Source organism: Carassius auratus, chromosome 3 (assembly GCF_003368295.1).
Source record: "Carassius auratus strain Wakin chromosome 3, ASM336829v1, whole genome shotgun sequence".
Classification (NCBI taxonomy): domain Eukaryota; kingdom Metazoa; phylum Chordata; class Actinopteri; order Cypriniformes; family Cyprinidae; genus Carassius; species Carassius auratus.
The window spans coordinates 17,642,696-17,655,024 of NC_039245.1; the positions used below are offsets into that span (position 1 = coordinate 17,642,696).

The window sequence follows — 12,329 nt, forward strand, 5'->3', positions numbered from 1 at the left end:
CTATATTCCACAATGCAATGCGGGCATTCATTCACAGAATCGGACAGCGATCAGCTGGTCTTTAACGCCAGTATCGCTTCAATGTACACACACACACACACACATATATATATATATATATATATATATATAATCATTGGTTTTGTCACCAGCAACAACACTCCAGAAGTGACGTAATATATATATATATATATATATATATATATATATATATATATATATATATATATATATATATATATATATATATTAGCAAAATTGACTTCATTTGTTTAATATATGCTTTTTGGGAAATGTTCTAGCTTTCTAAGAAATGTGTGTTTACACTATTGTAAAACATTTCTTGAATTAAAAAAAAAAAACAACAATAACATACAACAACAACAACATAATATTCGTTATATTAATGTTTTTGTCTAACGTAGTATTTGAAGATTTAAACAATACAGATAACAATAATAATAAAATACAGTTTCATGTATTTGTCTAATGTATTGTGTGCTCGTCGGCCGGCGGCAATTTGAAATGGAATGAAGACCATTCACGGCCATAGATTCACGGCAGAATCCAAGTATAGGTCTCTGCAGGAAAGTAATGGGAGTTACTAGATCAAGGTGTTTTTACACCATGATACATGATTGGTTTATGTAATAGTGACGTTAGGTTTAGGGATGGGGTTGGGTAAGGGGGATCACTTAGATTGCATGATTCAGAAACACCCAGCAGTTTGAAAATACCCACAAGGTGATAAACGCCCACTTTTGCTCTGCAGAGACCTAAGTTTCGCAGAATCACAGGAGTCGAACATGTCCCCCACCCCCCCACCCTCCCCCCGAAATAACGCACATGCTTTGTGACAGTTTATGTGGCGCGTCTATTATGGGAGTTGTAGTTTAAATATATTGGTATATTTCTCATAATTAGAAGTAAAAAGTGTACAATTTTGGATACACCCTGTGATTTTGGGGGATGGTGAACACACTGGTGTCATCAGATTTAAAAATGTAATCGTTAAATAGGTGAAAATAGCTTACTACCATATTTGACAGTGCTTACAGTGGTTAAACTTTGGTGACCATATCTACATGACAGTAGAGGCCCAGAGCTTTCTATAGCTGCTGGTCTTATGTGTTTAGCACCTTCTGTTGCTGAATGACAAGCCTTCAAAGATGGACTGGGTTCAAGGTTCAGAGGTCAATATTTCAAAGCAGGAGTAATGTATCCTCTTCAGAATGAAATATGTTAATCCCCATGTTGAGACCTTTCCAATGATGTGTTTGCTATAGCACTGTTGACAATTTTGTCCTACTACAACGTTTACATTTTTACATTTCATGGTTTGCAGATGATGGGCGATTTGGGCGATAGCCTCCTTTATTGTCCCCAGAGGGATATCTGCCTTGAGTTCAAATGCTTCACACATAACACTTGACATATTGTTTTATCATACAGCTGATCTATACTTACAATAAAAAACAACATAAACAAAGTGATATGTAGTCAGACTAAAGCCAGGGTTGCCAACTCTCACGCATCTGGCGTGACACTTATGCTTTCAGCATCAATCTCACGCTTAAGTCCAAGTGTGAGTGTCACGCCAGATGCGTGAGAGTTGGCAACCCTGCTGAAGCACGTCACACAGTAACAATCTATTGCTCATGTTTCACAAACAGTGACGAGCAACACACAACCATTTGCGTTATATCATGAAGTTATTGCACAACCAGCCTCAAACAACATTATTTAAAGTTTTAATTGAGCTACTGTAGGTCCAAATAGGGCTATAGTTTAGATATGTTACATTTAGATTGGGGTACCTATATCTTCTGCCAGAGGATAAGAACTCATACTTGGTATGGAGAATAAAGATGGATCAGACCCCATTATTTATGCTTGCCTGGAGAGACTGGTTTCTATTCCTCTCCACAATCTTCATATTAAAATACTCTGTAATGCAGCCTTGTATAATATAAAACCCTCTGATTCACCATGAGGGTTTGCTCTAAATGATTACACCCACTTTCAACATGGGCCTTCCAGCCAAAGGTATTGTCCATATACACACCAATAGGCGCAGAGCTGATGGATTGGTTCAACATTTATGACATCTGATACCTTCTGACCCATGTCACGACCCTTTCATCAGCTTGTGAAATGGTTAAATGAGATGTGTGAGTTGCCAAGTCAAGTCACCTTTATTTATATAGCACTTTAAACAAAAAAGATTGCGTCAAAGCAACTGAACCAACTCTTGTTGATGCTATATTTTTCGTCACTGTATTGAATAAATACCTGGGGTTGTTTGTTTTCTTCTTTCTGGACAATCCCAGAGTTTAAGGTCCCGTTGTCATGGTATCCTCCAGGAGGAGGACCAGCACCACCGTCCGCCGCGATGTTCCTGCGGACTCCCGCCGCTGGAAGTATAGGATTTGGAATGTCTTTGTGCTCCATGGTTGGCTTTACTATGCTGATAGTGGACTGTGGGGCGCAACTCCTCACAGTCCCGATTTTATTTCAGAGTGACCTTCTCTTAGACAGGTTTCCATCCAAGGCTATGAGCCCTATCTGCCCATGCTATTTGACCCCTAGCTGGGGGCAGTGGTTGGCAGACGCCAGGGCGTATCCACATGCCGGTGGGCCTGCACGTCGTGCCTCTGGGGCCCACTGCTGCTCCGAGATCCCCTGCAGATTAGCCTGGGGTCTCGCGGCACCCAGTATCCGTGTGTGGCCACGTGGAGGCACTGCAGGAGTCTTGGTGGTAGAGAGGCTGTGTACCGGCAGCAGGAGGCTTACGCACTCGGCTCCTCTTATTCACCTCCACTAGGGGGGCTAGCCGGTGGCAGTAGCTGAAAGCAGAGAGTAGCAGGCAGGAGCAACATGCAGCACACAACATGCAACATGCACTGACAACAAGTACTTCTACGCACTACTGCACGTGGCGCATCACACACACCCTGTGCAAGCACAACACACTAAGCCAGCATTAGCGGGGTGGACTCCTTTAAAATAATGTAATCATCAGGTTTTAGCCAGGTTTCTGTCAAACAGAGCACATCTATTTTATGATCAGTGATCATATTATTTACAGAAAGTGTTTTCGTAGAAAGGGATCTGATATTCAGTAAGCCAAGCTTTATCATTTGTTTATTCGTATTGCATTTGTTTTTTATTTGTTGAACCTCAATTAAATTGTTAATCTTAACTTCGTTTGGACGATTTTTGTATTTTCTAGTTCGGGGAACAGACACAGTCTCTATAGTGTGATATCTAGGTGAAAGAGTCTCTATGTGCTGAGAATTAACTGACCTCTGTGATGTGAGGCAGCTGGCAGACAGTCGTTTTAGTCAGTCTGTCTGCTTCCTTGTGTCTGTGTGCAGAAGGCTGAGCAAGAAGTGTGCCAAAAATTGAATAATTTAATGTCTCACACATAAATATGCTCATGTTTTTTCCCCCTGTAGTCTCTGCTATTAATATTTAGCAACCACAATATTAGAAATTTAAATAACATGTATGAAAAAAAAATGCTTCTGTTTGTATGGTTTATTTTTTGTTTTTCAAACAGTACAAGTTAAAACAAATGCAAATTAGTCAAACGAGCTATTAGGCTGTATTTTTAAACACTCAACTGTAGGTTTTTCATATAGTCAGGAAATGTAGTTATTAAAGCAAATCTTGAAGTAATTCAGTGAGGCTTCCCTATTAAACATCCAAATTCTGAAAAATTTAATTGTGTGTATATAATAACCACTATTGTGTATATAATTAAGTCACATTTTCAAGTTTTGGGCCAGTTTTTGCATTTGTTGAACCTCTATGTACTTTCACTGCACATGAGAAGCAGCTGATAAAGTCCTGTCAAGGATGCTTTCAGAGACCATTTGTAGCATGAGATGATGCAAGAGTCCAACTTCAGAAAAAAAATGGGTTTGTGTGTCAATGTAAAACTGTCAGAAAACTCAGATTTGCCACAGCAGATGACATTAGTGGAATTATGTTTATTATTATTATTACAATGCACATATTTACACCTTCCTGCAAACTTTTCCACACAGTTTTGTTCTACCATAAACAGAAGATTACTATTGGAAAAACAGTTACTTAAATTAATTACATTCATTATTGTTGTAATGTCACATGTAGATATGATGAATACTATTATTCAAGCATATCTGACACACAAACAGTGTTTCCTCCATGTTGATTTAACCGTGGTGGCCCCCCACAGCAACATTTCTGACCCCCTACGGTATCAGAAATAGGGCTGCATTGTTAGAGTGGGAGAAAAAATAAACAAAATAAAAAATAAAAAGGAAACTCTGCAACAAAATTGACTTAATGCTCATTTCTCACTTGAGAGCTCATCAAACTCATCTGACAATTCAGAATCACTGTCGTATCCATCCCAATCATTCTGGAAGTCCATACTTGTTCCAGTCAAAACTTTAGCATAACAGTCTCTTGCATGCTTCATCATTCTGGTGACTTCTTGCTTCTTTCTCAAAGTTAAGCTGAGGAAACCCTTGATCCCTTCTTCATTTAGATCCCACAGCTCACCTTGTAAAACAAACATTATCAGAAAAAAAAAATTCCAATGTACAGTATAGTATTTCAACGCATTACTTAATGTGTACTTTTCAATGCCTCACTGGAAAGCTGGCATGACATCTCCTTGAGTGTGTCTGCACGAGTGGAGAGAGATTTCCAATGCTTTGCCATCTCAGAAAGAACAATCTTCTTCTCCTCCTCAAGTCTCCTTATAGCCATCACAACATCAAACGCCTTCCTCTTGGTTTTCAAATCTACAGCGTCTGGGATACAGTCGTGGAAAATAAGTCAATTATAAGTATGATTATTTTTCAAAGAATTTCTGAGATAATCTGGGATAAGGCATAATTATTTTTTTGCTACTGTGAATTAAACAAAATTGTCAACAGATTTGTGTACATACCACCATGTGAAAGTTGCCATGGCCAAACTGTCTCGTCAGAGAGAATGATGTCAAAGGCGATTCTTTCTGTATCTGGAACCATACTGTTGTATTTTTCAACAACAGAGCTAAGAATGGCCTTCTCCTCTCTGATTTTGCGCCGGATCCGGGCCCGACCTTTGCTGCCATCGGTGTCTTTGTAAAGGCGCTGGGACCTTCTTTTAATGCTGGCCACCAGCACCTCTATTCTATTGATCACTGCGTCAAGATCGGCATTCTTTTGGGATGTTGTTGCTGAGAAGAAAAAAAAAAAGTGTAAACATTTCACATTTTCATGGCAGTAACTGAAACGCTATAATGAAGTCATAAGGATGATCCCTCTTTGCTTTTTTTTTTCCCCCTTTATAAAAAAAAAACACAGCTCCTAGAGGAAGGACATGCGAGTCTCAATCATTTCATATTTATTAGCGTGTATAGGAAGTATGTAACAGGGTACCAAAGAAAATTACAACGTAGCCAAGATGGGATCCACTAACTGCAAGAAATGTCCAAACTTCTGGACTGTGCACCATTCAGGTACTTTCAGGGTACTTTGTTTTGACATAATTTCCAGTGTGTATAGTGTATAGTACAAACTAAAATTTGGCATTTTTATTGCATAAGTACATGACCAAAAAAACTGTGTATGTATGATTTAATTTTAAAACAATAATTACTTGCAGAAGCATGTCTCCCATTATTCTGCAGAACTGAGACATTGAAGTAATAGTATAACTCTCACCATCTGCCCACTCCTTAATATCAGTGACCCAGCCCTCAACTTCAACCTGTGTCACTGCCAGCTGGATTCTCATGCTTTCCAGGTCCTGAAGTTGGCTTTCTAGACGTTTTGTGGCCTTCAAATAACAAAAAGAGGAAACGAAAGTAGAAAAATGTTATACCTACAAAAATATACAATAGAAGGTATTTACAATATAAGAAAATAACAATACTCATCTCTACCTTCTGATATCGGCAGGCAAGTGAAGTAGCCAAGTTATTAAACTTTTGCTGATTCCAGCGCATGGCCATCAATGTAAGCATGTCAGTACGTCCTACAAAAAAAAATAAAATAAAAAATAAAATAAAAAAACACAACACCACATGTCCCTCACTGGCTACAATTTTCTTGTAACACTTTCAGTCTAGTGCAGTGTGTGGTTACCTTACCTGCTTTGGACATGTGCTTCGTGGTCACAGCAATCCTAGAGAGGAAGGCGTTACACTGCTCAACCTCCTCGCCAAGTGTCAATCCGGCCCCTTGCTGGTAAGCTCCACTCCATTTAACCTATTGAAGAAAATACTTAAAAGCTGCCAACATTCCTTTGCAGGTGTTTAGGGACAGTCAATGACATTGTAATGTTTTCTTACCTCGCATTTAAAATCATGGGCTTTGGCATGAAACACTGAGAGGAATGGTTTCATGCTCAGAAGGTGCTGGAGCTCCGGGCAGCTTTTTGTGACTTTGTTGAGGTAAGGCCAGTACTTGCAGGTTACATCCATGGCAAAAAAGCTTATTGGCGTATTTGCCAGCTTGTTCTGCAGGTAGAGGGGATAAGCATATATTTCTCCCCTGAACATGTTGAGAGCGGTGAGAAAAACTCCATGTCGACAGACTGCAAGCTCAAGTCCCTCCTCATCAATTTTACTTGAGGATTTCTGAGACGTTTCCCTTGCAGCTGACCACTCCCCTCCACAGACACCTCTTCCAGAGACCTACAAAATGGAAAAAGGTTGTGATAAAAAGTAAGGAATCACCCAAACAATGTCAAGATGTTATTGGTGTTTTTTTTTTTAGAAATATTATAAAACAAGTTTACATGGTTGGTGGTAGAATGAATGTAATCCACAAATCTCTCTACTTCATCATCTTTTGCAATGAAGATGCCATCAAATAAGGCTTTTTCTTCAGATCTAAATGAAAGAAAGATACACATTGACCTTCAATATGACACAGCCAAGGTTACTTTAACAACACTGCAAATTACACACATTTTGAAAGTACCTTGCTGCATTCTTAAAGCGGTAGTGCTTGCGATTTCCATCCACAGAAACAGCAAGCATGTCTGGGGTGCATGCAGGGCAGACAAAATGCTCCTCCCTGCAGATCTTATCCACCTCAAATCTAACAGCCTCCCACTCCAAAAAACTTTTTCTGAAGCTGTCTGCTGTGATCTTCCCAATCTGTTTCAGAACAATAAAACATGCCAACATAATTCACAGTAAACTAAAGTCAGTAAGGTCAAAGGTGACGCCAAATCCTCCACCATCGAGCCTCCAAAGGCAGCTGCTCAGCCCAGTGCATCATTGGAAATCTTTTGGCTCTTTGTATGTCACGGACAGAAAACATCACAACCAAAAAATTTTTACATTTAGTGTACGAATTTAGATTTTTTTACAGAGCGGTAGTTTTTACACAAAAATTTTGAATATTAGATGACGTTCTGTCAATGTATCGTGTATAGCTAAATCACTGTGTTTTGATATCATCAACATGCTCCAATTATAATAATCAATGTGTTGATAATGTCACCATAGTCATTCTACAATACACGTTAATACTAGTACTAGTTGTTAGTGATTCCCACCACTAATACTCACACGGCCAAAGCGGAGAGTTCGTTGATCAAGCATTCTTAAAAATGCTTGGCATGACAGTCCTGGTGCTGCCATCTTCAACTCTTCATATGAATAAAACACATCTGTAGAGTACACTGTGGAAAAGTGAAGGGTAGCAGGCCAGTAGTCATTACGGACTAAGTCATCCACTCCCGGGCTCCATGTGGTTTTGCATGCCTCGCATTTCATCTCAGGCATACTGAGATCATATCGTCCTGGAAAAATCAAGAACACATTGTATTATGCACAACTCTGACAAATTCATTGGGAACTAGAGGTCCCTCCCGCATGTCCCGACACAAAAGACTGCAGCACGGGACAGGTTTTGAAAGCTCTATGCGGGACTGGCCAGGATGAGACAGGTGTGTTTGCTGGTGTGGGAGAAACAGATGATTCACTGCATTTCCGCAAATTAAATATTTGTGTAAAACAACATACACAAATGAGAAAGTAGTGCATGTAATTATAGTTCAGCTGGATGATATGTTAGGCAGCAATAAAAAAAAGAAGGTGTTTAAGCGGTCTAACTGACAATGTTGTTTACGTGGTTTCAATTCTTTCCTGCTGCTCTATCTGAAACTTGAAATTGAAAGCATGACAGAAGAAGTGTACACCACTGGGCTACTTCAGATGTTCTTGAATTTCTAAAGAAAAGTAGCCTACATTATAATCACCCATATAGTACAGTCATAACCAAGAAACTTAAAATCAGACATCTGGCAGTCTTTCTCAGTTGTCAAATGCATCTTTCGTGAAATAATGCAAAACTGAACATCCCTCCTGCCTATCCTGTGGTCTTTCACAGGCGGGAGATGCACATACGGTTATCGATGCGGATGGGAGTGGGACTAAAACAACACATTGCAGAACGGGACCGAATTTTGCAGGAAGGGGGGGGGGGGGGGGCAGGACTGAAAATCCTGCCCAGCGCAGACCACTATAGGGAACGTTTGAATAGAAATAGGACAATGGAAAGTGTCAGGAAGCAAGTGGGAGAGCCCTATGGGGTGGAATCAGGTTAAAGTCCAACCCAGGTCCCTATGGGCACTTTGCCCAGAATGTGATATGGACACTAGAGCCACTTGATCTGGAATGTTCCCTTAAGTTCATCTTATTCTTACCATTCATTGTAACCACAGCAACAACTTTTCCTGTGTTGACACTCAACGATCCTGGAGAACAACTACATATTTTTTTGGGCATCTCCAACGGCACAATACACACTGAAAGACACATCATATGCAGGGATTAAAGACATGCATCGTACTATGTACTAACTCGGAAGTATTCTGTAATCATTTTTTTTAATAAATGATTTGAAAAGCTTTAAAGATAAAGTGTGTTTCAGAGAAAGTACTCAAAAGATTCCTGAGAGGCCTATTATACTGTAAAGTTATTTAAATAAACTGAGAATGGGACTAGGGCTGCACAATATATAATTGCGCTTTTTCTGACAGATAAAGCGATTACCATTTCCAATATGATTTTTTAATGTGAATGATTTGATTTAGTTCAATATTCCAAATGTCTCTTTAATTTGTGCCACCTCTGATAGGTAAGCACAGCCAGTGTACAAGACTAACACCCACTGACTGACTGAAGTTCGCCAATCAGAATTTTTGTACCCTTTACGCACTACGCAGACCCACCAACCAGAAGTTGCACAGTCAAGGAGGATGACGTGAATATAAAAGTCAAATGTCACAAATGTACCCAAGCATGATTATTTGCAGATTTTACCATTAGGCAGTTGCGTTGGATCATATTGCAATTGTGATTGCATTAATTGTGCAGCCCTAAATGGGACACTCAAAAAAAAGAAAGAAAAAAAAGAAATACAGCTTACCACACTGGGAAAGAGCCCTCTCCACGACACAGGTTGTTGGAGGCAATGGCTGAAAGAATCCAGCTATTGTTGCATCCCTGTTGTGGAATACGTGGTTTCGGTGTATACTGACATCACAATCAGCACAGAAAAATGGTTGTGGTCTGCAGTCACGACAACGGACAGCAGCTGGACTGATGCCACATTGTTGGCAGATCTGAGTTGTCACATTTTGTTGTGCTACCATGGTATTCACCAGACAGGCTCTTTCTTTCTCCCACCTCTCTGAGAGGAGACTTTTTCGAGTAGACCAGTCTGAAGAGGCCCGTGGTGGTGCTGGTGCCGTTTCCTGATCATCCAAGTCATCACCCTGTGAGTGGTTTAGCTCTTCAAGGAAAGTCTCTGTTAAAATAGTACATCATATTTAAAAAAATAATTTCTACACTATCAAAGTATGTAACATGGATGTTGTCGGTTATCCTGTTGCAAAAACATGTAATTTACATTCTAATTATTAGAATCTGTAAACAAAATGAACTGATAGCGACAAAAAAAGAACATACCAACAGTGTCAGGAGGACAGTAGTTGGTTAGCTCAACGCTGCTGTCCAACATTCTAGGATGAGCACTAGCCTTACGACTGTAGCTGTGACTAGCTGTAGCAGAAAATAAAACCTAAATCAACCTTTACAGCATTACAATTCCAAAGATTTTGACAAGCTCATTTTATTCCACACAATGATACAAACTTTTATTAGCCCAATTACGTTGTCTATACCCCTTTGGTGAGTATGTCATAAAAACTGCATATCTCATACCAGACACATGGCTGATTCATGTATTCAATCCCAAGAGGTAAAACAATCTACATCTCCATTTTAGATATATGTGAACAATCACAGGAGTTCTCCTTTAAGTAATATAACTGAAAAATAAAACTGACCCATTTGGTTTCGGGATGACCTTGGTCTGTCATAGACAACATTTCCATCACTGTCTCTCTTCAACCACCTGACAGGTTGATGGCTGGTGGATGGTGCTGCCTCCTGTTCTCCCGACATCTTATTAATGAAATCATCCAAGCTCTGGAGTTCATAATTTAATTCAGAATGTTCAACAAGCTCATCAAGCTCATCAAGGACCTGTTCGAAATTGGAATGGTCACTCATGACGAACAAGGACAAACAAAACAACACTAAAGGGATAGGGGGAAGAGCAAATGAGCAAGAACCACGGAGAACTAGACGGACTAACAACAATTAAATAGACAAACGTGGCTCTTAAAAGTGCCTTTGTTTTTGCTTTTTAATGAAACAGAAGTTTTAAAATAAATGATGAAGGAACAAGGGGACCTGTTGAGAGAAGGGAAAGATAATACATTCAGATTTGAAGATCATGCTACATACAAATACATATATACTGAAAAACTGAAAGGTTTTAGAACTTGAGAAAATGTTGGTCAAGTTTGCCCATGGTTTGGGATGTGGCGGGGAGGTCTGTGGGTGCTTATAGTATTAGGCCAGAATACTGTAGGGCTGGGTGTTGCCTGAAAACTCACAATACAATAGCTCAAAAGGGATGGACTGATCTGTACAATCATGGCTGATATTGATACCAACCATTCAAAATGCCAGTTTGGCTGATAATCAGTGCCATTTTTTTAATATGTTTTATAAGTTATTAATTCTACTTTTGTACTAACAAGGAAAAATATTTCTTTAACTGGTTTATTTCCTTTTCCCTGTGATAATTTTACTGTATATAAATGGGCACAAAACACTTGGCAAAGAAAGAGCAACGACATACAACCACAAGAAGAATCCCAACGCAGAAATACATTATAGCTGCTGTAACACGTTATGTCTCATTATGAAAATCTTACATTCTCTTATGATTGTACCTTACATGATTATATGCGACAAAAAATTAACTTGAATTCAATTAGCTAACTTTGGTAGCCTGCACATTTGGTACAGAAAGCCATTTTTTTAGAATGTTTTCCATTATTTATCGTCATAAGATATGGCCACCTTAAAAAAATGTAAAGTTCCTAAACACAACTTCTTGTCCTGATTCAACAGTTTTGATGTGTAAATGTAAGAATAGTATCGATCTTTATTAATTAAGCCTTCTAACATTACTTTACTTACCGAGTGGAAAATCGCAATGGACCTTGGGATCGGCCATACGGTGACGTCAGCATTATTAATTTAGAGGATTTAATAATAATAATAATAATAATAATAATAATAATAATAAAAAGATTAATTGAACACAATCGTAGCATTTATATGCATTTATTAAAATCAACAAACCTCTGATAAAAATACGTTATCCAGCATGCTATAGTTAAAGCGGTGTCCTACCAATGATAAGAAAACGCTTAAACTGCTTACTTGCACGCGCCTTGGAGCGTTGTTAAACTCACCTTTTAATGCTGTTTTACCTGCAGTCGAGCGTTGCTTTGGTCAAACTCACCTCTGAATGCCGTTTTCCCTGCAGCTGAGCGTTGTTAAACTCATCTCTGAATGCCCTTTTCCCTGCAGGTGAGCGTTGTTAAACTCACCGCTGATGAACGCGCTAAACCTTTGCGGGCGCTTTGATATCAGATTGCGAGGCTTTTTAAACATCAAAAACCCGCCATTTGGGGGCCGCCATTTGACTCACCTTGGCATAGATCATTTTTTGTAACCTGTTCCTTTTTATTTTTATTTATTGTAGTCTAGATCCATACGAGGCAGACAATGGGTTGTGGTGTGCTGAAACAAGACGTCAAATTTCAACGCTGTTTAGTTCCATAGAAGTCTATCGGACTACCCCCCACGTTGAAAAAAGACGTCAAAGGTATACCCAGTGCGTCAAAAAAGTGACGCCAGATCCCTTGACCATGCGTCAGACATTTGACGAGTAGCGAGTGAG

General features: G+C 39.3%; 1 protein-coding gene across 2 annotated transcripts; it reads right to left on the reverse strand.

Moving 5' to 3' along the window:
* Positions 1–4,195: 4,195 nt before the first annotated feature.
* On the reverse strand, positions 4,196–12,329 carry LOC113048991 (uncharacterized). 2 transcript variants are annotated; one of them, XM_026211002.1, is made up of 14 exons: positions 10,354–12,329; positions 9,974–10,066; positions 9,432–9,812; positions 8,707–8,808; positions 7,568–7,800; positions 6,972–7,150; positions 6,787–6,880; positions 6,338–6,682; positions 6,137–6,254; positions 5,930–6,021; positions 5,709–5,823; positions 4,949–5,221; positions 4,647–4,808; positions 4,196–4,554 (listed from the first exon to the last, which is right to left on the reverse strand). In XM_026211002.1, the coding sequence occupies exons 1-14, from the start codon at positions 10,577–10,579 to the stop codon at positions 4,340–4,342; spliced, it is 2,628 nt and encodes an 875-aa protein (XP_026066787.1). In that variant the 5' UTR covers positions 10,580–12,329; the 3' UTR covers positions 4,196–4,339. The 2 variants fall into 2 exon arrangements, with proteins under 2 accessions (XP_026066787.1, XP_026066778.1); XM_026210993.1 differs by having other exon boundaries at positions 4,632–4,808.

Coding starts and splice junctions, on each gene's coding strand:
- LOC113048991 (XM_026210993.1), bottom strand. CDS start 10,579: ATGAGTGACCATTCCAATTTCGAACAGGTCCTTGATGAGCTTGATGAG. Junction 8,809..9,431: donor GAGGGCTCTTTCCCAGTGTG/GTAAGCTGTATT, acceptor TGTGTCTTTCAG/TGTGTATTGTGCCGTTGGAG. Junction 6,255..6,337: donor CCCATGATTTTAAATGCGAG/GTAAGAAAACAT, acceptor TTTCTTCAATAG/GTTAAATGGAGTGGAGCTTA.